Source organism: Sparus aurata, chromosome 5 (assembly GCF_900880675.1).
Source record: "Sparus aurata chromosome 5, fSpaAur1.1, whole genome shotgun sequence".
Lineage (NCBI taxonomy): Eukaryota > Metazoa > Chordata > Actinopteri > Spariformes > Sparidae > Sparus > Sparus aurata.
Window position 1 is genome coordinate 979,348 of NC_044191.1, and position 27,202 is coordinate 1,006,549.

At 40.9% G+C, this 27,202-nt stretch overlaps 2 protein-coding genes and 1 long non-coding RNA gene across 30 annotated transcripts in view; 1 reads left to right on the forward strand and 2 right to left on the reverse strand.

The window, feature by feature from the left end:
* Positions 1 to 20,975, reverse strand: part of cacna1ba (calcium channel, voltage-dependent, N type, alpha 1B subunit, a) — a 179,524-nt gene extending 158,549 nt beyond the window's left edge. For 23 of the 26 annotated variants that reach the window (XM_030417888.1, XM_030417887.1, XM_030417891.1 and 20 more), the window contains exons 1-3: positions 20,017 to 20,975; positions 17,326 to 17,431; positions 16,292 to 16,431 (exon numbers count right to left, since the gene is read on the reverse strand). In XM_030417888.1, coding sequence (XP_030273748.1) covers positions 16,292 to 16,431; positions 17,326 to 17,431; positions 20,017 to 20,276 — 506 coding nt within the window. In that variant the 5' untranslated portion in view covers positions 20,277 to 20,975. The remainder of the gene's footprint in view (positions 1 to 16,291; positions 16,432 to 17,325; positions 17,432 to 20,016) is intronic. The other 3 variants (XM_030417873.1, XM_030417878.1, XM_030417882.1) reach the window with 1 other exon arrangement.
* Positions 20,972 to 22,669, forward strand: LOC115582127 (uncharacterized). Its single transcript, XR_003984140.1, has 2 exons — positions 20,972 to 21,089; positions 22,242 to 22,669. It is a non-coding gene; the product is annotated as an uncharacterized LOC115582127 (long non-coding RNA).
* Positions 22,408 to 27,202, reverse strand: part of ehmt1a (euchromatic histone-lysine N-methyltransferase 1a) — a 29,882-nt gene continuing 25,087 nt past the window's right edge. For all 3 annotated transcript variants that reach the window (XM_030417893.1, XM_030417894.1, XM_030417892.1), the window contains 2 exons: positions 22,966 to 23,141; positions 22,408 to 22,848 (listed from right to left, as the gene is read on the reverse strand). In XM_030417893.1, coding sequence (XP_030273753.1) covers positions 22,752 to 22,848; positions 22,966 to 23,141 — 273 coding nt within the window. In that variant the 3' untranslated portion in view covers positions 22,408 to 22,751. The remainder of the gene's footprint in view (positions 22,849 to 22,965; positions 23,142 to 27,202) is intronic.

A 27,202-nucleotide genomic window follows, 5' to 3' on the forward strand; every position in this document is an offset into this window, starting at 1 on the left:
ACAAGAAAAACATTTACAAAACAACAAATGGTGTTTGTGTTGTTTCCCCTGTCTGTATTGCTCCTCCTGTGTCTCTCCCCCTGTCTGTTCTGTTCTGTGTGTGTGTGTGTGTGCATGTGGGCGTGGTCTCGCTCCAACAGGCAGCAGCCAGGTGAATCCACTCTGCAATCAGCTCCCTAGAAAGCCTCTGGATTCTCTCCTGCTTGTCGCCAGATCGTTGCTTCAGTATACGTGGTTGTTCACTTCCTGACTCCGCTCTGAATTTATTGACTCTGTGCTGCTGCATTTTAGCTTGTGTGGCTAATACCTCTATGCTTCTTCCACTTTGCCTCAGATTGTCGTGTTAACCTAGCAGCCTGTGTTTGCTTCTCCTCTGCCTGCCTGCAGACCTGCAGACCTGCCGCCTGCTCTTCTGCGTTTCCTCATCTAGTGACTACGCTCGAGGAGATGGACCTCACCACGCCGTGCCGCTACACCTCCATTGCTCTGCAGCAGACGTCACGCTTCGCCACCGTCACTCTCGTCTTCACCGGTGACCTCACAAGCCACGACGGGACCCCGGGACCTCGCACCACCCCTCCTCACCTGCACTCGTGTTCCTCACTTTAACATTAAAGACTTTTTCACTGTTACCTGTGGTTCAGAGTCGTGCTTTTGGGTTCAGATCTTGTACAAACCATAACAAAAGGAAATACAATGTGTTGAGTTTAGCACTTACTGATTCGTGTCAACAAATCCAAGCAAAAGTGATTTTCTGCTTTTGGTGACAGTTTGATTAGTTTGAAAAATGTAAGGGAACAGTTTAATACCAACTGAAACAAGTCCAGTTGTCTACGATTTAGCTGTTGGATTTAGCCTGACCCAGATGACTGAGAACCCTCATCAACACTAGAAAACAGGGCAAAATGCCTAAACACAACACCACTGAATTTGTTGCGTTATAATACTACACCAATGCTGAAACTGGCCTGACTGCATGTACAGTATAATGTGCTTGTGTGTGTGTACTGATATAACAATTAAATTGATGCATGTAACATCCATCCTTCAGACCAGTGGTTCCCAACCTTTCTTCCTTGAAGCCCCCCTTGCCTGTGTCCAAGACAAGCCAGGCCCCCCCAACCCCAACCCGCATACACTGAAAGAATAAAGTGATTAATTACAAACTTTTATTTGCAAAAATAAACAACAGTTGTAGGTTTTTGCTCTTATTCTCCTTGTTTTACAATGTATATAGATACATTTCTTCCTTTTTTGCGTCATCAGAGGGCTGTACCGTGAAGCCAGTTTAGTGGGTTAGCGAGGTATGTTGAGTCTAAAGCCAGGCTTCCCTGTACTACAAAGGTGGCTCTCTTTTAACCCGGCTAGATCACCATGGTAACTTATGCTTAGCTCATACCCTGGTCCCGACCAGGTTATGTTCAGAGTTTCAGCTTAAAATCGGCTATAAAAGCGCCGCTGTTTCACTGTGTAACTCATTCGGAGATGGCGTCACCATTCATTGAGAACCCGGTGGACCTGGGAGCAAGAATAATTCGGGCAGCACTACAACGTGAGCGGCTTCTTCGAGATCGCGCTGATCCGCTGGCATTTCCTGATCAAATTCTCTATGAGCGATATAGATTTTCAGCCGAGGGAATACGGTACATTTGCTCCCTTATTGAGCCGAGTGTCAGGAATGCCACTGAAGAAGCTGTGTGCTCACTGTCGGGCAAACTGTTTGTGTACCTTCGTTTTTTCGCCACGGGAACCTTCTTACATTCAGTTGGTGATGCAGAAAATCTGAGCAAGAACACACACTGACAAAATGATGGGGCAGCTTGGCTACATACCACTTTGAATGATGTTTTTGTATTTGGCTCTAACTTGCTGCCATGTCCGACTGCTGCTTCCACATCTTAATAAAATGCAATATGACATATTAATTAGGCCAACCTAGTATTTATTTGTCACAGATAATGAGTAGAGTTAATTATTTCTTTGATGTGGCCATGAATAAACTGATGAACTGATCAGTGTTTCACCCGTTGTCGGGCAGTGTACGCCCAAACACAAATCTTACAGGCTGGAGCGATTTTCACTGTCAGAAAGGTCTTTATTGTCATTGTACAGGGACAGTAGCTACATTTGCTTGTTCATCCCGACACAGTAATACAAAAAAAAACACTGAACATTTATAGCCTACGCACACTCAGCCTCGCTTTCAATAAAACACACATGCGCATTCTATAACTGAGATCAGTAAAATGTGAAAACAATATAGACATCATCCAAAAATGAAAAAAGATAGTTGTTACTTCAGTGTTTTTATTTTTTAAATGGATGAGGGTTAATATGTAAAAGTTGCACAATGTTGAGCTTTCAGAAATGAAAACACTAAGGGCTTAATATAATATTGATCATAATATTAATCATTGTTAACTTACGCATTTACACGGTCAGCAATTTTCTGCCAGCAGCCCTCCCTCGCTCTGTTGGCGGCGACAGTGTTACTTTCTGATGGTTTCCTTGAATTCTTCATAGCCTTGCATAATAAGAATCTGCTCATCCTGAGTAAAATATGTGGCCCGGAATCGATCCATTTTCGCACGGAAGTAGAATAATATGACGTCAAACGCCCCCTTTTATGTGAACGCGCGCAGAGCACAAAGCAGAGAACCGGACTTGACTAATTAAGTTGATAACCACCGTCGCAGTACAGTTTAACTCTGTTTGGGGACTTGGGGCTTTGTTGAGCTGCATCATGAGCACAAAGCCTGGCTATGTTGAGCCCCCTTCACAGTACAGGCCTCTGGTGTATCACACACACACACACACAGTTTACCTACCTACCTGCCTGCCTCATAGGGGTGTTGGTGATAAATAGCTTAATGAATTTAAATGTGGACCAAAAATACGTTCAATTTGGATTATACAGACTTTTGAATATCCAGTTGGATGTGTTATTGGGTTTTTATAAATTTAATGTGCACATGTGCAAATTGTAGGAAAACACAATCATCCTTCAACACCATTTGTATAGAATACTACGGAGCCCCAGACATGACATGGTCAAAAAAAAAATTCAATTGTGGCCACACTATAGCTATAACGTGCGCTTGAAATACTCATTCGTAGGAAGTAGGTATAATGTGCACACGAAATACAAATTAATAATATTAAAATCATTCCTGGACATCGAGTGCACCTTCTCTACAAACTGCAGTAGCCTCTACGTGATGTCCTTAAGGTGAGTGTCTTATCTTATTCTGTTCTAGTCAATATCTTGCTATCCCACATTTAGGCAGGGCCTTTCACTGATCCTCTCCTTTGAAAGTAGCATCATGTGTGTCAGACTCTCAGCTGAGGGGATACAGACTCTATATGAGCCGCAGCGTTAATGATGCCACTGAACACAGCCGTGCAGTTACAGTAGCGCTCACTGTGTGTATCGCGTTGCCAAGGGAACCTATATCTATATCTATACCTATACCTATATCCTATCAGTGATCAGAATCTAGTTTGTGTTGATTTGGAGGTTGTTGTTGCTCTGACTGAACTACTGAAGGTGTCTGTAGTGCTCTCTGGACATTTGTCCTTCAATAAAATCACAGACGATTAAAAGTTCACTATATTATAGGCCTACTTAAGGCCCTGCCTAAATGCGGGATAACAAGATATTGACTAGAACAGAATAAGAAAAGACACTCACCTTAAGGACATCACGTATGCTATTGCAGTTTCTAGAGAAGGTGCGTTCGATTTGCTTACCCAGTTGTCCAGGAATTATATTAATATCATTAATTAGCATTTCGTGCGCACATTATACCTACTTTGTGGCCACGAATTAGTATTTTGTGGCCACGAAGTAGTATATTGTGCGCACGGTATAGCTATATTGTGGCCACAATGAAAGCTTTTTTGACCATGTCATGTCTGGGGCTCCGTAGAATACATTGAACTCTGAGTGTCATTTAAAATCATTTCATTCCCAGGTTGAGACTTTGGCTGAATATTATTCTCAGAACTAAAACGTGTTTAAGGTAAGGAGGTTTCAAGACAGCTCTTGTGGCCTTTGAAAATATTATGTCCAAACACTGAAACATCTGAAACACTGAAGCCATCTAGTTAATCTTCTGTCCTTACTACAGTGATGTACAAGTGTGCTCCAGTGCCTGTCAGTATGCTGTGACATCACTGAGGATGTGGTTAAAGGTGTGACGGATCCCACCTGACCACATCCACATCTGAGATGAAACAGGCTATAAAGTTTTGACGAGAGATGCTCATGAAACAGCCAGAGGCATTATCTTTCAAGAGTGAAACACCAAAACATCAATTAATCTGCTCAACCAGCACTGTGTGAGTCAGTCTCATCAGATTTGACCAACAGTGGCAACAAAAACAAACAACCAACCTGTCGTAATCAGATTTTTATTCTAATATTTGATCCTTAATATTGCTGCATGCTGTCTACACAGTAGTTACTAAGCGGAAACCGCAACAAATTCTCCATGATAACATGTACGTGGTACAACATGGAGTTTTCCCAATTTAGGTTTTAAGGTTTTTGACTGATATGATTATTTCAGATGTCAGTCTTCTTCTGAAACACAACAGGGGTTTAATCATTGTTTTGACACATAACCATGAGTAATAATACACTGTATTAGGCCTGAAATGTGGATGTAATCATGTTACTACACATTTTTGACCCGGATGCCACATTAATTCTCCCAAAAATTGTTAACTAAGCTTGAATAAATGAATGTCAACAGAAGTGTTGATCAGAGGGTAAGAAATGGTTTCATACTGGTCGATAAATCTTAACTCCTGTCTAAGTTAAAGGACGGTCATTGTGTAAGATGTGAAAGTGCTCCTTGGTCCAACTTTAGGGGACATAACAGGAAGATGTCTGACCAAAATATTGATTGAACACCAGTAAAAGTGGTGAACAGTCAGTGAAGCAAGAGAGCATCCTCGTCTGACATCTGAGAGACCATGAGTGATTTGTGTGCCTGAAATAAGTTCATGCTTTTCACTTTTCCCGCACATAATGTCAGATAAGAATGGTCATTTTACAACATGTTATTTATAGTACAATGTATAACATCCCTTAGCTAAAGTCGACTGTAGCAGTACTGTGCACAGTGCCTATCAAAAAAGATAAAATGCACTCTCTAACTGGGCTAATTCATCCACAGTGAAACCTAATCAATTATTTATTCATTTGCTCCAGCCGTTCTCTTCAGAGAGAGGCTGATTAGAGAGGAGCTCACTATACAAACGCCACAGTCTGGCTTCTCAAAGAGATTTGTGGCGGGCTGTGTGCATTAGCACTGACCACAGAGCCATCATCACAATGTCCATAGTCTAGATTCTGATAACCATCTCTATATCACCAGAGCAGTTCTCTGGAGCCACAACACCTGACTGCTATCAGTGTTCAGTTCACATGCTGACAACACAAGTAAAGAGAAGAAATTAATAAAAGAGTTTGATTCACAGATGTGAAAATACACTGGATAGTATAGAATGCTGGGAATTTGCTGACTCATTGGGCCAGCTGACCATTGATGGAAAACACATGGTCTGTGTCATTTGCTGCTAATACAGATAAGATTTAACCTGGAACACAGCCACTTAAACTGTTCAATACTACATTTACTTTTCATTCCACATTTCTGCTTAATATTTATAAATCAATTATGTTTAAAATTAACTCATTCTTCATATAAAAGCAAACTGTATTGTGATATTTCCTCTACCATTAATTATTGTCATTATAGGCTTCAGCAGTATTTTGAGACCCATGTCCATCCAAATGATTTTTGCTTTTTTATTTCATAATTGATTAAACGTGATGTGTGACATGAAAGAGGTCAATTAGCAATGAAACCACAATGTTTCCCTTGGCGCTGCAGAACGTTTTAGCAACTTTAAGTCCTTTATCTTTATATTCCCCAAAGTTCTGCTTTCCTTCACCTCGTTTCCAGCAGCAGCAGTGTTTTAAGTGAAAAAGCTCCGATAAATCTACTGTCCATCACCTGCTCAGCACCAAACAGCAGACAGACAAAGTTAGCTTGTGAACACACTGGAACATTTACATAGCTGCTGAAGAGCCAGAAAACCAGAGCGAGAAGGAGAATCAATACTGCACCCACATTTACCATGTAGAAAGAAACAGGACCACACATTAATGCTTATGTTGCTGCACATCTGCTGAACAGGTAAAATGTGCTGACAAGTACCCTTTTTCACCTTGAATATGATGATCTGTCAGGATTGTGTTTACTGCCATAAGGACTAAAGTATGACAATATAGGTCGAAATCAAAATGCTGTGATCAGCATTTTCTCAAACATGGCCTGCAGATTTGTAACTGGATTTACGAGGACTGGCCAAATTTTGGTTAATGAGTTATTGCCAATTTCCTGCCAAACCCGGCCATTTGCAACGTTTTTTGGTTGGTGGTAGAAATATCTTTAACAACACCTTGCTCACTTAATGTAGAAATATATATAATTCTGTAAAACAATTCTGGTGAGAATAGAGTCAAAATACAAAAAGTTATTTCCATACTACTGTTTTTCAGTTAATGCAAGCAAGCATACAAATCCATTAAAGCTGCAGTCTGGAGTTTTGAGAAAAAAGTGGACTTGGTCAGAATATGTGAATGATACAGCTCCCAGGTCCCTCCTTCTTCCTCTCTGCTGCTGCAGCCCTGCCTTCAAAGCCCCTCCCACAGAGGAGGCTGCTGTGCACAAGCAGGCTTGTAACCATGGTAACAGAGGACACCAGATAACCAAGATGGCGCATTCAAAATAACAACAAAATAATTGTTGATTGTTCCACTTCTGATCAACATAACTAAATTACAATGACCAGTAGGGGAGACCAGGGACAGTTGTAACACTTTTTTGCAATTTTAGCAACACATCAAAAACCATTTACACTGGAATAACTCATTTGTTATATTATAAACTTCAATCTGTCAACTGCTGAAATAATGTATTTAAGTGGTTTTATGAAATATGTACAGGTTGCAAAATTGATTTTAATACAGTCTCTCCACCGTTACAACCGTCCCAGTGTGCAGGGACGGTTGTAACATGTCTGAAATATTCACAGTGAATCAATCATATAGTCAAAATGGAAAATATGATTTATCAGTCACGTTATTGTGCCTATTAATTTCATGTTTGTAAGTAATGATTACCTTTTTTTTCACACGACATGACAAAAAAGTGGTGAAACCATCAAATTATAATGCAAGAAAATTATTTAATGGGTAGAACACCTAAAAAAAGTGCACATTTTACTTTAATTGCTTAATTTACCTTGACAGCTTCCGAGTCATTGGAATGGTTATATGACTTTTTCTGGGGTGAAGGGTGGCCGTCTCGCTTCCCCCTAGCGCAGTGGTGTCAAACTGATCCAGTAAAGGGCCGCTGTGGCTGCAGGTTTTCATTCAAACCAAGCAAGAACACACCTGATCCAACAAATCAACTATGTAAAGACAATTCAGTTGATTGAATAAGTCGAATCCAGCAGCCACAGCGGCCCTTTACTGGATCAGTTTCTGTGAGCGGAAAAACCTGCCATGCAACTATTGGCCAGCAAGAAAACAGCAAAGAAACTGCCAAAACTGCATAGATTCCCTTTAATACCAATATCTGCAACTCTATCCCTAAAGGCAGGAACACACCGCCCCAACCATTGGACGTCTGGAGCGTTTGGGGAAACTCGGATGAGGTCAGGAACAAATATGTTTGAAGTGTTCAGCTGCGTTGGAAGCTTTCAGAGCCGCACGGACGTTGTCTGATCCGATTCAACATGCGAAGTCTGAGGAGGTTGGCTGTCAATCGTCTGAGCCATTGGATTCTCTGATTGGTTGTGGGCCAGGTGTATGACCATTCTGATTGGCGGTGTGCTAGCAAATCAGCGCGGTGTGTGAGGGGCAGAATACTGTATGCACTTTGTTTGTCTACACACTCCGGTCATTTCTTGTTTTCATGTTTTGGAGTACTGGCATGAGACTAGCTGCTATTATGTCCGTTCAGGATGAATTAATCTGTGTTCGTTTGGTAATGCCTCGCTGCATGTTTAGTATGCAGCTGTTTTCGTCTGAAATAGTTAAGTTTCGTTTTGATCGAAAGTAAAGAGAGTTGCGTGACAACGGTCCCAGAATAACCAACCATGTTTTCATCTCATGTGAGCTAGCTTGACTGCTAGTTTGACACTTGTTAATCATTACCCGGCGCAACATTTTTTAAGTAGTGAGTAACGTTATTACTCTGAACCAATTCAACCACTTCAGAGTGCACTGAACACAAACTAAAGTTATCGCTGCCCGGTCACTTGAAAGACACTTTTGCTAACCAGCTACACTGTTTAGCATTGTCATGTATCACTGTGTTTCCTTTTGTGAATGTTAAGCATCCAAGTATAAGTTTAAAGAGCCAAGTATACCATATTGCAGTCAGTATGCCTTCAACCGTCACGTTGGAAAAAACACATTGTTCCTCCTCTAGGTTAGAAAATGTACATCAGGATCACAAAAAAGGCATCCCACCACCTACTTCACAAAAAGAACTTTAACAGAGTAGTGGAATAAGAATACCTACAGTGTTTATCCATACTGTTTTACCATTCATTAAGATCCAGCAATCCTGGTATTTCTGTTGCTTTTCCTGCCTTTCACTATGTATCTACAAACGGTCATCAGTATTTTGCTGTATCACACACTACCACAGTTTGTCAAACACAGAGCCAGTTGTCCCTGGTGTTGGTTCAGGGGGAAGTGTGGGTGCAGCTGAGAGAGAGCCAGGATCCTTTTGATCACAAGGCATTTACACAGCAAACACACAAACTGGCTCTTATCATAATCATATCAATATGCCTGTTGCTAAGACTGTGCCACTCCACACTACATCTGAGACTGATGGGATCAAAGAAAACAGATGGGGGGCTCAGAAATCTTTCTGAGACTTGGCTGGCATCACCTTCAAACATTTCACCAATGTTTATCTAGTCTGAACTATGACATTATAGAATGTAGCCATGCATCGTGGGTCAAGCTACAATAAGATTCCTCGCAGGTGTAAAAAATGAAGAAGGGAAAACATGTAGGGACTGCTAAAAGAAATGCATGCATAGCGTGAAATTCTCGACCTTATTGCTTAGTCTGAAAGGTCAAACAGCAAGGCAACAGTGCAGGAACAACAAAGTTCAGAGAGGCAGAAGACAGTCAGAGATTTATTTGAACTGTAGCAGATCATGTGAATATACACATGTTGGTGGCCACATTTAAAATGATCGAGGCATTCAGAAATTACATTTACCATATAATGGTCTTGATGTAGTTTCTGAATATTACTTTTAACAAAACATTACAGGAATATAGCAAGGCTGCCTGTGCTTTTCCAAAGGGCAGAATTATGTGTCAATTACAAGATATTTCTGTGGCTGTTCACATGGATTTTTCATCATTTTTTCAAAATTCACTTGAGTCATATGGGAGACAACACAATTTTCCCCTGAAGTATGTATTATTTTTGTTAGGAGCCCCACCGATATGGATTTTGTGGGACCATACCGATACCTATATTAGGGAGTAAAAAATGTTGATATATATACACACTATATCAACCGATTAAAAAATACAATGTTACAATTTTGGTAACATTTTATTTTGAAACTCAGACATGAAACATTTTTCTTACTTTATGGCATTTCTGAATTATTACTTATTATGTTGCTTATAAACCTACCTAGTACCTAAATATAAAGATAATAATACATTAATCATTTGTAAAGATAAGCTATAAAGTCACTGGCAATTTGAAATGCACCTCTCTGATGCCCTCTAAACAGTGCACTGCTGTAACTATAGCTTTTGTGTGGTCAGTCATAAGGTTAACGTTATATAACAAAGTGAAATTCTGCTCAATAAGAGTAACATAAGGGTTGTTGCAAGAGAGTAAAGGATGGGGACGTTAACGTTATGATATTCATTTACTTCCAGGCCAGCAATGCATTTCACTAGCATGACTGTCCTGTTTTTTGGGGGGGGATATGTGCAAGCCATGCCTTCAGCCTAGTGACATGATGAAAGATAAATCAGCAGACCAATACAGGGCTGTATGTCAGTGGGATGGTCGATCCAATTATCGTCCCATCTCTAATTTCAACACACCTGTACAACTATTATCCTCACTGTGTAATTATTTACAAACTACATATACAACCTGCACCTCCTGCACTCTGATGTTTTATGTATGTGCACTTTACCAATTTTTATTAATTGTGGCCAGAGCTATAAAGAGTACATAAAGAGCCAATAGAACTCAGCAAATCATGCCCAATAAAACATGAATTCTTACCTTCAGGGTTGTCTGAAGGGAAAGTTAAGTTTGTGTTCTTAACATAGCAGCAAAAAACGTACAATCTTCCAAAAGTAATGATATATTATTTTGAAAACTCTTCAGAGGTAGTGTTTCTGTGACCATAGACGCTGACCAGCTGCCCATCTTTAGAGTTAACCCAGTCGGCCTTGGTGGTCTCAAAAAACATTGAAAATAAGGTGCACTTGGAAATTTGGAGGGTGAATGAAAAAGCGTACAACAGCCACAGGTATAGGCGATCATCAAATGACCCACACAATGGAAGACAGCATCCCTCAAATTAGACAATGCTGATTTATGCTCAAGATGGTTTTGTAGATTTAAGAAACCTAAATGGTAATGCATCCTACAACAGCTTTGGATTAAACATGGAAGTGAAAGTGTTCACTTGAATCCGTCAAAATAAGGATGGTCTTGCTTGCAAGAATGTTAAGCATATTAAAACATATTTTCTTTTAGCTAGATAAGCAAGCAATAAAAACAATGGAAATTAGACAAGTATAAATCAGTCCACTTGATCTGTACCATCATGAAACAGAGTGTGTTATGAGGCCAAGATGCTGACAGGGTTCCCACTCTTTTCTTGAGATGATTTTTAGGGACTTCCAGTACATTGCCAGTGACGATCTAGCTGGTATGTCAGACAGGGATCGGGCCCATATACTAATACAACCTCTCTGTGGAAGTCTGATTTCAAAGATTAAAATAAACAAATAAAATAATAAAAACTACTCAGCGGTTTCCTTTTAAAGACTAATTTACAGTTTTATTACACTTACCTAGTATACTACTAATACTATACCGTTTAGTATTTATACCATATATAATATATATAATTGATGATTGTACACCTAATACACTCTGTAGTTTCCCTCAATGTCCAACCCACAGCACTAACTGATTAGTTACACTTCATGAATAATACCCAATCAACACTGAAGGCTATGTCACAGCGCAGTATTGCGTTTGAACAGACAACACTAGCAAAGTGAAAAAGCTAGTTAGCTAGTATTTAGCCAGTGTTTGACATGCAAACAGATGGGCTGAAAATTCATCATTTCAACCCCAGCTTCTCATTCATTATCATCAATTCTCTGAACCACGCCCAACATACATTTGAAACCATTGCTCCTAACTAGAGTTGAATCACAAACCTTAAACCTTTGAAAGCAAAACAAGCTAGCAAAAGCGACAACTTTAGCAACTGAACCAAACATGCTAACCAATGTAACATTATATTCAACAAGATTGAAAGAGAGCAACGTTAATCTATAAACCTAATTAAATGACCACAGTTATACTATACTAATATTTACATTTTAAGCATAACGTAACTTTCATTTTTAAGATGAAATCAATGTCATCCTCCCAGCCGGTGCTACTGTGTGATGTGACTTGGGGTGTGTTCACAACATGCAACCTTCTCAAAATACTCATTAACTAATGTTTCAATTTGAACTTTACTATGATCTCTAACTTAGACCTACCAGATGACAATGTCATCCATTTTGGGGAGCTCTAATCTAAAAATAGGAAAATGTTTAAATACATTTCCAGGACAACACAAGATTTCCTTTAATTTTCCAAGTTTGATGAATATGAGGGCAAACAAGGTTTCCCTTGATGTGTTGTTCCAAGTCAGATGTGCCCATTTTGAGTGCTTTTTTGCACAGTGTTATAGATTAAAACAGAGCCACCTGAAATGAGTCTTACATTTCGCTGATATCTGAAATATATTACCATCCAGCTGAGAGGTGCTATCCTCTGCTGTATGTGTGGCAGTAAGGAGGGCAGGCTGTGCTGTAGGAAGGAGCCACTGCAGCGCTCCAACAACAGATGCTTTGATCCAGCCAGCTATGGAGAGGAGAGCTGAAGTGAATCTATTCCCTCTGCGTTCAGCTCAATATACTATTGATCTGGGTGGGAGCACAGGGAGGCAGATATATGCTCTTATTAGAAACTCCCTACATCTTATTGGAACATGGTCAAGGTAGGGGCTGGCCTCGGGGACCTAAACGCAGGCTCTTCTGTTCATGCAGCCCACCACATGATCTGATAAGCAGCTTGTGAACGATGACCCAAAGGGAACACATAGACTACATACTGATTCCTTGTTCTTAATTTTCATTTTTGATCGTTTTTTAGTCTTGTTGTTTGTTTCCTGCATATGTTTGAGCTGTAGAAAGAATCATGTTTCACTGTGATCATTGAATTACTCTATATATTTCTATTAACATTTAATGTTACAATGGAAGTTGCTAAATAAAAATCATTTAGTTTATTTAATTATCTAATGAAATGTATTTCTCCAGCACAAGCAAACATGAATTAACGGTAAAACAATGGTTAACCTGCTGTCACATTTTATGCCCTCAGGTTTTCTATGTTGGCCTATGTCTTGGCCCTGGCTAGTCAGTCTCAATGAAAAAATAGGTACAAGTAAAGGCACATGCATATGTAATCCTTTTATGCTGTTCAATAATTGAAGAACATTGAGTTGAACCCACAGCCAATTATGGCTGATAAGGAACAGCACTAATATAACAATTAAACCTATGTCGTGTTGTTGCTGTGGTTGGGGACCCACCTCATGTATTCATTTAACACTCGACGATAACTGTGACTGTCGTACGCTTGTATTACAAACAGGTGGCAGAGTTGACTGACATCCTGAGGTCCTGTCCAAATGAACTGAATGCACTGAATAATCAGTGAGTCATTGCTAATGCCTAATTACGATGGGTTTCTACACAGCACATCCTGCAGGAAATGGACATCATCATGGATAAGTGATTTGTTAGTGTGTGTGTGTGCCTACATGTTAAAGAGCATGTGTGTCTGCGTTCAGCTGCATGCACTTTATATGAGTGATGGAGTATCCACCCTGACAACACGGCTTGAGCTGTCAGTGTAGCTCGGCACTGATAAGATGTCCAGACTGTTGCTGTAATGGCCCATATTCACCACCCGGCCCTTCAATTATGGTTATCATGTCAGCCTACTAAGCTCCAATTCAATCAGGCCTGCTTGGGCCGCTCCCACACACACACACACACACACACACACGCACGCACACACACACAGGAGAGGCTCTGGCTGCATGATCAAAAGCTGCATTCATGACCGTATACTCACACACCCACACACATGCACTCACACAGCTCATAATCATAGTGTCATAGGAATGCAACTACTACTATGTTACTATGTACTATGTTTATTGAAATTCCAAACTTGGGTTCAAATGAGAAGAAAATATCAAATGAAAATTTAATATCAAATATTTTACCTGTACTGACCTTTTCAAAAGATGTAAATGTAAATGTAAAATAAACAGAGGACATTAGTGAGCAAAACCATGCTGATCGCATAAATCACAACACCATCTGAGAAGCAGTGTGTGGGAGTATTTTGGTTTCTACACTGTATATTGCAGAATGACCAAGATCAGGCTGTTTGCCAGCTGTAAGAAAAAAATACAAAAAAAAAAACAGCTGCTTCCCTCTACAGCAACAACAAATCTGAGGAATCACCTGCCTGCTGCAAACAACTGAGGCAGCACAGGCACCAGAAATGTGCAGAGCACTGTCAACTGTACAATCTCAGCATACTGCCTACTCATCACCACTCTCTTCCTCACAGACCCTCAACATGAGATCAAAAAATGGCCATTACTGATAAGATTAAGGATAAATGTTTTTCATGATATGAAAGACCTGGAGCCATGGCATGAAATCAAAGTCATGCCAAAATCTCAGTGTAAATTGTACGTCAATGCTTACCAGTTTCCAAACTGTATTATGCTGTGGCTATGGTATAACATTTAACTTGCAAACTTGAAACATAACTGAAAGGATAAAGTTGGTGTTGTGCTATGTTTAAGTGTGTGTGTGTGTGTGTGTGTGTGTGTGTGTGTGTGCGTAATCATGGCAAAATGTACTCCTACTGACACTTTTAGTAGCAGGAACTACTACAGAAGCAGTTTTGAGTATTTTTCCAGGTGTTCATAGTGTGTATGTCTGTCTGATTTTTGTCAGCACGATAGCATCACAACCATGCAAGATGATTTGAATCAAAAAACAAAAGTTAAAGGTTAGATTTTTATTGTAACTGATGATCTCAAACAAGCTGAAAACCTACAAGTTTGCATTCACTCTAGTTAAATGAACGGAGAAAAAAGGAAACCCTATAACATCTATAACACCAACGTTTGTATAAATACTGGCATGCTCCTCAGATACACCCCTATGGACACACACACACACACACACACACACACACACACACACACACACACACACACACACACACACACACACACACACACAAAAACAGATCCCTGCGTCATTCCAGCAAAACCAGACTCATCCTGGTGGATGGCATTTATTATATTTTCCAACAACTGCTTCCTCTTCTTTTCAGCAACAGGAAGAAAGGCTCAGTGCCTCCCTGTGACTTCCAGTGGGTGGGGTGGGGCATTGATGAGGGGTTTGGGAATTGGCAGAGGCTCTGTTTATTGCAATGAGGTTCCTGACACAAGCCCAAATAGATGGGCCAAATAAATCTCTGTACCATTATATAAGAGGCTGGCCCGTCCCCTGGTGGACCCACCGAGTGCCTTGGGACTTTCTGCAGTGTAACAGCATCCTTCATCACTACCCCCAACCTTCCCCACCAACCACCAACCCCCTCTGCTCTCCATCCCCCCACACCAACAGCACTATTCTCATACCAGTGTTATAGTCCCTTGATATTTATCGTGTATCAAGGGATCCTCTCTGTTTACTCTACAGACAACGTGAGATGACAAAATGCAAAAAGAGAGAACTGGTTTGGCAACGTGTTTCCGTCTGCTTGGCATTTCCACAAAACAAATCAATGACTAAACAATAATATTGTGTAGCTCGTGCATGATACAGAGAGTACAATCATCTGCTCTGAGGATCAAAGTCATTTTACACTAGTTCATCCACAGGATCATAAGTGATCACATGGAGCCAAGTCAGCTTTACATACTGCTGAAACGATTCAGGTAAAAGACAAGTTAAACAGCATCAGTATTAATCAATAATACTTTGGTAACAACTTAAACATGGTGTCAGCTATAAGTCTAGAACAATGGTGCAATTAAGAGTATGAGTAGGTAGTTGTGTGTCATATTATACTGTTTAGATACTACCAGTATAATTTTTGAAATAACACAATTTTCCCACTTGATGATGTAATGACATCATAATTGTATTACCTTTATTTACAGGTGGTGATGTTTCCATACTTTGGATCTCTCACATATTCTCCTCTCCTCTAATCACCAAGTCACCAATCACAAGATTGAATGAGCAGAGCATTTACTTTAGCTGCAAACTTTCAGAACTGTCAAACTACTGAAGCACTTTTAGAATCATCAGTAACGTTTCAAGTCAATGTGTGCACTGCATTGTACCGCAGCAGCCATTTTTCACAAGAGTGAAACAAGCTCTGACCATCACCACTGACAACTCAAAGTTATTGTGAATAAAAACTGGAGACTGGACTGGGCTGTATGGCTTTCATCATGTCTAAATGTCTGATTGGCAACACAGAAAATATTCTACTGAAGTCCTGTGTTGTAGTAATTTCCCTCTGGTCTTCTGCATGTCTAATGTGGACAATACCACCTCATTAAGACTCTGTTTATTCATACAGGAAGAAAACACCCTGCCATCTGGAATGGATTGTCTTTACTTATCATAAGAAATGCAATACACACACACACACACACACACACACACACACACACACACACGCACACACACACACACACACACACACACAGAGCAGAGCTTCCCCCGCCCCTCATTAATCGCTGCTGCTCATCAGCTCTGTCAGTTAGCAGCTGTATAAGCCATTAGGCCAGTGCTACTCACCCTGTTAGGACCACCACAAAGTCCATTACATTCCAGCCATTACGCAGGTAGGAGCCTTTGTGAAAGGCAAAGCCCAGGGCGATGATCTTGATGCCAGCCTCAAAACAAAATATTCCAATAAAGTAGGGCTCTGTGTCGTCCTGTTATGAAAGAGCAGAGCAGAGCGAGAAGGATTCATGAAATTACGGACAAGTAACAGACTTCCATCTGGTCATGTAAAATCAGGTATTGGCCAGTCAATGTCAATAAAAAGGAAAGGTCACGTTTGTCAGCAGCCTCAGGGTGTCGGTCTGTAGCTCTGTAAGATTCAGTGTGCCAGAATCATCTGCAGCTGGCCCAGATCCTTTAACACCCTGTACGACTCTGAGCAACAACTACCACTGAGGGACTGCACTCAATTGTTTTTCTGGGAATTTGGGAGTTTTAACAGAAGCTCACCCATGGTGGCAACTATTTTGATGATTTAAAAGATAAATTGGAATGATTCCAGCCATTATATTTCAAGATAAAAGGGTCTAACATTTGCTCGTCACAGCTTCTTAACATGTTATGATTTGTTCATTAAATGAAAGCACTCATTACTTTAGTTCGTCATAAATTAAAGTAATCTGAATAATAATGAAAAGAATCATGTTTGGGGTTTGTACTGTTTCTCAGTGGTAAAGAATTACTTGCCCAGAATGTTTATTGGGGCCAGAGAATAGCTGGGTAAAGACAGAAAAGCTCTATAGAAGATTTTATAATGCAGTCTCACAGTCCTGGTGACACATCTAATCACTTCCTATCATCATGAACTCTGTGATGTGTGTCTGACAGACACGCTTTCAGCCCATCACAGGGAGAGGAGCAATGAAAGCGGCCAGCTGGGAGGCTCGTTGCCCGCAGGGAGTGACACTTCATTCTTAAAAAAGCCCTGCCCTTGCCACGCCTAAGCTCTCTGATTGGACAGAAGAGTTCACAGCAATTGCATCTGCTTAAGCTGTGGATGAGAGGAAACATATATACAGATGGAGAGCAGGCGTGCGGCTACTTACCAAACGCTCTGACATCGGTGTTTTGTCTGAGGCCGGTAGGTGTTGCTCCAAGGCCAGCACAATGCAGTTTGCTATAATTGTGGCCAGGATCATGTACTCAAATGGAGTAAGAGTGTTAAGGAGCAAATTCACAGGTTGTTACTTATACAAACACAAACCCTGTCATTAAAACAATACATAAACACACCGGAATTAAACATGACAAACTGAAAAATCAATCATAAGCTCTTTAAAGATACTTTCTGGACCTCAACAGTTTCTTGGTGTTCAATTGTGTATCTTTCTAACCAATGTAAAAGACAACATTACATTTGAGGTCATTTTTTGTCTATCTCGTGCCTCTATAGTGTCGGTTTGTCATGACCAAAAGAAAAAAAAGAGCTTCTTTCAATCATACTCTGATATCATATATCGGCAATGAGACAGTATTGTAAGGACGACTATTGGTACTTAAACACAATGAGATTTCTGATCAGTAATCATCCGTAATGTGGATATAATGACTAAGTGGGTAAAGACAAGTATTAGAACAAGTATTGTGGTTAGTCTGAAAATGACATCACTTTACTGTCATGAGCCTTGAAAACCAGGAATTACAACACTGGTTACATGTCACCATATAACCACATCCTATATATATATATATATATAGTCTGATATCATGATAATAATGTTATACCGATATATTGGCCAGGCCTACATTTATTTCTTTAAAGTACACTATTAAGATGAGAGTAGGGGTGCTGCAGTAGCTCAGTTGGTAGAGCGTGCACCCCATGTACAGTCATTTATTTCCATAAAGTTGGATAACTCACAAGAAGACAAAGTTTTATTAGAATGGTCAGAACTGAAGCAGCAAAGGTCGGGATATCATGACTTTTTGTGCCATGTAGGGATCAAACACTGGATCCTGCATGTCTCCTAATGCAACTCATCCACCTCCATCCGCCCTCACCCCGCCTCATTAAAGCCAGCTTCTTTCAGCTGTCACAGATCCATTTTATAACGCAGAATTGATGTTACATGTTACTTTCTGAGATAAACCTGCTGACATCACCAAGGCTTTTTTTGTAGACCTTGTGCCCCTTTAACTCGAATGCTCACAAAGTAGTTGTTGAGCTAGTTGGATTGATATTCCCTTTCTGTCCTCAATGACACATAGAAACAAGTTCACAAATCTTCTGTTCTGTCAGATAAAAAGACAATCATCCCCACTCTGCCACAGTCAAAAGGCTGTACAGATTACTGGGTATATATCCTCCATACAGTGCATGTCTGTTGTGACATTAGCACTAGCACTGCAACACCCCCTCAGGACTCCTCCAGCTCTGCTAGGAGGGGATCTGGCCATCTGACTCCAGCTGCTCGGGGCCACAGCAGACCCTCCTCCACTGTTTTGTGATTGCCCTGCATCAGGTTAAAGGGTTCAGCAACGCACTGCAACACCAAAGCATGATAAATGTCTGCTCTGCAGCGGGGTTAACCAACCAGTGAGTTACGTAATGGAAGCCATTACACACCTAAATGGGAATAAACTGCGACACCTATAACACTCATTAACATACGTGGTATTTTACCATTGACTTTTCCTCACAAAGCATCCAGACCTGCAGAAAGAGACATTATTTTGTTTGAGTCATTTCATGGAAACTCAACAGGTGGCATCCAGGCTCGCACATTCATTCAGGGCTAGCTGAATCAATTACAATACACCAGCAGCTCATCTCAGACCTGCATCCTGCTGCGGTTTACTGCTGCAGCTTGTTGGTTTGGTGTCACACCCATGCAGATTGCCACTGCCTTGATGATAAGGCCAGCCTACTGTTTGTGGGGAGTTCAGTTCAGCACCCTGGGCAGCACCACCTGCAGACAGGCAGGGACACAACGGGCCTGCCAAGACAATGGTGTCATCACCAAGTCCAGAAATCAACTTTAACTTTAAGCCTTGCTTTGATGCTCTCTATATCCTCACACAGTTCATAGATTATTCTTTAGAGTATTATAAGAGGACCAGAGGTTTCCCCCCTCTGCCCACAACAGAGAGAAACCTTCCTGGATTAAGACCTCTGAGACAAATCCTTCATCAAGTAAGAATCCAGTAAATCTGGCATAACACTAATTTTAGAAGTTTAGTGAAACACAAGTCGAAACACCAATCAACCTGTATATGTTCCCCAGCAGCATACCCTTTAGTAATCACTGATCGATTAAACTGCTGTTTTCTTTGAGAGGAAATATGACAGCAAAGACGCCGAACTCCTTTAGAAATGCGGCTCTGTACGGGCACCTCGCCTGTCACTCCTCACAGCCGACATACATGGAAGAAAATGGTTTAACACCGTTTTCTGAAATGAGAGCTGGCAGCACATTGATTGTACAGAAAATCGACCGAGGAGCTGTAATCGTGGTACAAGCTGCCGCCCTTCGCTCGAAGGCTGAGGAAACAACAGGCGGAACAAACTGTGGAAGTTTGAGATTTTACTGCCATAAACGCGTCTTTGCTTATGCCGAATTATAGGTTCTGCTATTTCGCTTCGTCTAAGATAGTGTATAATATCCCTAACAACTGAATCTTCTGCCGGCAAGCGAGGGATCTTAAATTGACATATTTTTAGGCGGAGTTCGGCGTGTTGATCTCGCGTACTGTCATAGAGCGGCACGTATAAGGGTTGGACTGGACTGTAAGGATATGGCCATTCGGTGATCTTTTTGGCATATTTCCGTATGATATTATCCTCGCTGAAGATGAACAGAGAGCGGTTGACGGTGAGGCAGTTCTGTTTGACAGGGATGGGGTTGTAAATGGCCATGGTCCTGGCTCTCTGGGCCATCGTCTGCTTGAACATCCTATGACCCCCCGGAGGGCCCGGCGGCCGGCTGGCCCCTCTGGCCGGGCCCGCGGGACAGCTGCCTCCATAGCGGCTGGACAGTTCGTCTTCAAAGCGAGCCATACTGGGATAGCACAGATTTTGCTGGAGAAACCAAAACTGACACTAGAAAAGAAATGGAGAAGAAGCATCACAACACACACTGTGTTCCCGTCCTCGAAGTCCTTTAGGTGCGTGTGTCGTCCACGAACAGAAGAGTCAGACATTCACAACACAACGAGACGGCTCTTTATCTCGACGTTAGTCTGCTCTCTCCTCGTCCCTGCTGCTTCCCATGCTGTCTCTCTGCACGACATGAAATTGTTGCTCAAAGTTTAGACGGTCACATTCCATGATGCATCATTTTTCATGGGTGTTCCTCCTCCGACTGACTGCCTGCCTGCCTGCCCCGGTCCTCCGAAGGAGCTCAAATACCCTGACATCCACGCTTCAGGGCCATGCACGGGATGCGCCTTCTACCAACACCCGTGGAAAAACAACTGTCAGTTTAACACAACAGACCACAGCAGACAAAAACACCGTCAGCCGTCAGCGAGAGGACTCGAGATGAATTTCCCTCCAGGAAGCGCCCGCAAACATGCTCCGTGTCCCCCACAGACCACCTGTCCACTGCGACTCACAGCCGGCTGGATGTGGTGTCACGGTCCAGGTGAGAGCAGCGCCGCTGCCGCTGTGTTTCTGTCGCTCACTGGACAGATCGAGGCTGAGCAGCTTCTCCGTCAACTCTCCTAATGTCACTGTTCAGACACTTTCTCCACGGCTCCTCCGCCAGAGACACCCACGTGACCGACAAAATGCCAGCCAGTGGCTCCACCTGGACCGGCCCTGTTTCCATGGCAACAGGGAGGAGAGCGCGCCGCGCCACACCGGGATCAAGTGAGAAGACTTCGTGATCACTCATTGATAAAAAGAAAGAAAACAAAAGAAGCCAATTCACTGTGAGAAATTACAACTAGACAGTGTCGCAACATGGCTGTTCTAGACGTTTCAGGCATATTGACTGCGGTTCAAACCCAGGCAAACAAAATGCATTTCAATAACGATGAAAAAAAAAGTGTACGGACAGAAAAAGGCTTAGTGATTACTTCTACTTTCTTCTTTACTTACATACATGGTTTTTATACCTCTCTCTTAAATGTATGGTTGTATACAGAAGTGCGTATGTGGGAAAACATTCATATTTTAAATTCTAATCTCCAAAAGTTTTCTGTAATATCATCACACATAATATCAACAAAATTATTAAATCACGAAGTATCATTCTTCTTACAATTGAATGGAGGACTGATGCAACTACAAACATAAAGAATGTAGCGTTCTCACCACATATATCAGGTTAACTGTTAAATTAAACTATTGCTGACAGAATAAACAGATTAATGAATGGATGTTATAAAAAAAAAACAACAACAAACAAATAAAAGTTAAAGCTAAGAGCACTAAGGAATTTCCTTATATGGCTGTTAAAAGTTGTTACCAAAACTCACCAGATAGCAGAATGGAATCCTGTAATTTAGTAGATTTTGAAGCAGAGTTAAAGTTTTGTAATATCGACATGATTACATGTTCTAAAATGCAAGATATATATTTCTCGATATAGATATAGAAATATAGATATATTCACACATTAGAGTAGACAGTTCTGACCATTCACTTAGGGTGAACAGAAGAAAGAGAAAGTAAAGAACTTGGTATATTTATGACTTTTGTTAACAGAGTGTAACACATAAAAATGAGGATGTAAAGTCCGTGGTTGGAGGTACAAGACACGTCTTCACAGTTCTGTACCTTGTCTTCATGACATCGTTCCTCCTTAAGGTCAGAGGTGATTGGGTCAGTGTGTGTCTCTGTGCACTCCAAAGAGCCAGTTGACTTAACCATCAAAATGTTTATGAAGGATCTTTTTTCTTCGTATGTTTTATTATTCATTTTTTTTAAAGAAATAATATCAGATGGAGAATGTAGAAGAAAAAGTGTTATTTCACATTTGTCTCAAAAAAAAAAATCTGACAAAATCAGTCATTTCAGAAAATGGTGGGGACATGTCTCTAGGGTCCTGAGTGAAAGTGACACCTATGGTTCCTGGATTGGTGTGGAGGCACTTGACTGGACTGCACAGAACCCCGACCTCAACCTCATCCAACACCTTTGGGATGAGCAGTGTGAGCCAACCATAATAAACCAGACGACAAGATGCTTTAAAAATGTGTTTAATTGCTAGTTTGACATGTAGTAAAAAGCACTTTCATAGACAAGGTCAGACTATCAAAAATATCATTTCACTTCATTATTAGACGAATATAACACTTTGTATTAATGAAAGAGTCCATGTTAAATCATCTGACTGTTAGCTCTTTAAAACTAGTTAAACCGAGTGTTCTTCATATAGAAAAGTAACCTTGTTATGGTATAAATAAATCCTGTCGGTGTTTTCCTAATAAAGCATCATTATTTTACGTGGAAGCTGGTTCAGAGGCAGTGTTTCTGACATTAGAGAGGTCACAGAATGTGTCCAGACAGACACTGGTCATCAGTTTTCTATCTGCTAGCAGCTGAGTGGCGACACTTCACAGAACCACAGTGGCAGCTGAAGAACTTGCTCTTCACCTTCCAGTAGTGATCGCCATAGTCAAACCTGGTGTGGAAGACATACCAGTACATCATTTTTACTTTATTTCAACTTTTGAACTGAAAATAGAACAGGAAAATGAAGACAGTAGACAGGACTGAGGTTGTTTTTCCCACCACTCACCCAATCTGGTCTCCAGCTTTGATGGGCCTGCTGGAGAACAAGGCGATCCTGGGGAAGCGTAGATCCTGGTGCATGGTGAACACCCTCACAGCCAGCGCATTGGGCTCACACAGATGGTTGATGAAGCGGCCGATGTTGCCAAAGAGCCTAGCATCAATACAGTGTACCTCCTCCACCTGCACAGCACCATAACACAAGAGTCACAGTTACATCTTCTCTTTAGGTTCACCTCACAAGGCCCTTCAGTCTGGTTGAGAAAGCTTTCCTAAAGAAGCAGAGCTCAAGAGAGTAAAATTCCAGAGCTGAATTCTCTTTCTTCTTCTACAGAGGAGCAATAGAAAGCAATCTGACTTGAAACATCACAAACTGTCATGGTTCATCCCGGCCCAGGACAAGAAGGCTCTGCGGGTGATTAAAACCGACCAAAACATCACTGGTACCATCTACAGAGCATCAGTGACATCTGTGAAGTGAGAGGTCTGCACAGAGCCCAAAGATACTAAAAGACAACATCCACCCAGCCACAGTCTGTTCTCCTCCACCTTCAGCTGTCCAGCAAGAGAAGTAGAGGTATCCATTGCCAATATGGAGAAGTTTCATTCTGAAGATCTTCAACACTCCACCATAAAAAAAACAAAAAACAAAAACATCTATTTTGTGTAGAATGACAAATAAATGAACCTTGAAAAACTCTTCATCACTACAGCAAGTTTGACGGGGCAATAAACACCAGCAGAGAGACCGTCAGGCAAGTTGTCAACAAGCCAACACTTTCAGCAAATCTGCACCACAAAACACACACACACACACACAGTGCAAGTTCTCCCACTTAAAAAGATGAGAGAGGCCTGTAATTTTCATCATAGGTATACTTCAACTATGAGAGACATAATGAGAAAAAAAAAAATCCCGAAAATCACATTTTTGAAGAATTTATTTGCAAATTATGGTGGAAAATAAGTATTTGGTCAATAACAAAAGTTCATCTCAATACCCTGTTGGCAATGACAGAGGTCAAACGTTTTCTGTAAGTCTTCACAAGGTTTTCACACACTGTTGCTGGTATTTTGGCCCATTCCTCCATGCAGATCTCCTCTAGAGCAGTGATGTTTTAATGCTGTCGCTGGGCAACACAGACTTTCAACTCCCTCCAAAGATTTTCTATGGGGCTGAGATCTGGAGACTGGCTCGGCCACTCCAGGACCTTGAAATGCTTCTTACAAAGCCACTCCTTCGTTGTCCGGGCGGTGTGTTTGGGATCATTGTCATGCTGAAAGACCCAGACATGTTTCATCTTCAATGCCCTTGCTGATGGAAGGAGGTTTTCACTCAAAATCTCACGATACATGGCCCCATTCATTCTTTCCTTTACACGGATCAGTCGTCCTGGTCCCTTTGCAGAAAAACAGCCCCAAAGCATGATGTTTCCACCCCCATGCTTCACAGTAGGTATGGTGTTCTTTGGATGCAACTCAGCATTCTTTCTCCTCCGAACATGACAAGTTGAGTTTTTAACAAAAAGTTCTATTTTGGTTTCATCTGACCATATGACATTCTCCAAATCCTCTTCTGGATCATCCAAATGCTCTCTAGCAAACTTCAGATGGGCCTGGACATGTACTGGCTTAAGCAGGGGGACACGTCTGGCACTGCAGGATTTGAGTCCCTGGCGGCGTAGTGTGTTACTGATGGTAGCCTTTGTTACTTTGGTCCCAGCTCTCCGCAGGTCATTCACTAGTTCCCCCCGTGTGGTTCTGGGATTTTTGCTCACCGTTCTTGTGCTCATTTTGACCCCACGGGGAGAGATCTTGTGTGGAGCCCCAGATCGAGGGATTATCAGTGGTCTTGTATGTCTTCCATTTTCTAATAATTGCTCCCACAGTTGATTTCTTCACACCAAGCTGCTTACCTATTGCAGATTCAGTCTTCCCAGCCTGGTGCAGGTCTACAATTTTGTTTCTGGTGTCCTTTGACAGCTCTTTGGTCTTGGCCATAGTGGAGTTTGGAGTGTGACTGTTTGAGGTTGTGGACAGGTTTCTTTTATACTGATAACGAGTTCAAACAGGTGCCATTAATACAGGTAACGAGTGGAGGACAGAGGAGCCTCTTAAAGAAGTTACAGGTCTGTGAGAGCCAGAAATCTTGCTAGTTTGTAGGTGACCAAATACTTATTTTACTGAGGAATTTACAAATGAATTCATTAAAAATCCTACAATGTGATTTCCTGGATTCTTTCCCCCCATTTTGTCTCTCATAGTTGAAGTGTACCTATGATGAAAATTACAGGCCTCTCTCATCTTTTTAAATGGGAGAACTTGCACAACTGGTGGCTGACTAAATACTTTTTTGCCCCACTGTATAGCCTCACAATACTCTGAATGGGAATAAATAAATACACACACAGGTTGTGTTTCATTATTAAACGAATCAAAGCTGAGCCGTGGTGTCAGGATTATTCCCTGAGCCACTCGTCCACCCTGCTACAATCAGCCAGCTGTCACCATAACATCAACAACAGTATGTAAAACCATGAGACAGGAAAGACAATGCATTACACACTGAGCAGTGTATGAGAGAGCAACTCTGCAGCACCACCTTTTGACCAATATCAATGTTTGCCTGACAACCCAGTCTGTTGGGTTTGACAGATGATTGGAGGTAACAATAATCAGTTTTTCTTAAATGCTTGACACTAACGTATGAGAAATACTGTAAATTAAGCTCATCAGGTTTATATTTAATATGATGTGCTCAGCACATGTATACAAAACCATGTGTGGGCACCTTTGGGTGTTGTGATAGTGGAATGAAATAGTAGAATACATTAATTAATGGAAGTTTTTGTGCTTTAACAGACCTGATTTAACAGCATCACACAATTTTGGCTGATCTAAATCTATTAAACAATACATTAAGCTAGGGATGCACAATTTAGATTTTTTTCAGCCAGTAATTACAATTATCTGCTCCTCGTGGCCAATACCGATAAGATATTTAATATCATGGATATTTAGATTTAACCCTTGTATGGTATTCAGGTCAAATTGACCCATTTCAAATTTTTACAAGAAGAAAAATGGTACAAGTATAAATTTTTTCAACCTGAAACTCAATGGCCTTAGCTTACTTTCTGTGATAAACATGTACAAACAAAAAAAACAACAAATGAACACACATGCTACTATACCCTACACATTTATCTTAGTCTTCGGGTCAGTTTGACCCACATACACAGACACAAACATAATAATTTAGATATCAATTCAGAGTATTCTGAGACTGGAAGTGAATTTGAAGATGGCCTTCACTCGGAATATGCACCACAAGGAGCACCACAGGCGGACGCTGGAGCTGCCCAAGAGCCAGCAACGACAAACAAAACTAATCGCACTTCCTCTGATAATTGTTTTCTAGTAGAGACTGATTGCAATCATTAAACACATATGTTATCTCTATTGTTTGAAATTGAGATCATGACAATTCATGTTAATGGTTTATGAAGTAAAATCTTATTTCAGCATTGTTTTTAAAACCCTAAATATGTCCCAGGTCAATTTGACCTGAGGAACAACAGATGGTCCAACAGGCAAGACAATACAAGGGTTAAAAAAGCTCATGACCTGTAGTTTAATTACACCTGACACACCATAAGAAAGGCGAAAATGTAAAGATAAAGAAAGCAATTTGCCTTCATATTCTTGGCTCTGTTTATACCGGTAAATAGCCGATGATATACATTTCCAAACATTGGTCCAACAATTTACTGGTAAAAGCCACAGGCTATATTTCTGAATCGATATTAGATCATTCAAGTGAAGATGGTTTTGATCAGAATTATTATTTTTTTAACCCAGCCCTAAACACCTTGTAAAGAAAATGTCCATGACTCATGGATCCTTTGGGCAAGCAGAGTCAAACTTTGATTTTTAACACATTAACACGGTCTACCTGGCTCTGTCACCTGCTCAGTGTTCAATATAAAGGCCCACATGATGTGTACAACATTATTCAGGGTTCGTACACATTTTTTAGGTCAAATTCAAGCACTTTTCAAGCACTTTAAGGGGCCTTTTCCAAACTTTTCCAGTACCTTATCGCTGGGGTAAAATGCATATCTACAAGAATATATATACTCATTAATTATTTTTTTTTCATTTTTTATCACAATTATGTACATTGTATTATGCTGTAAACATCTAAAATGATGTTTCAAAAAGCAAAAACTTTAGAAATTAAA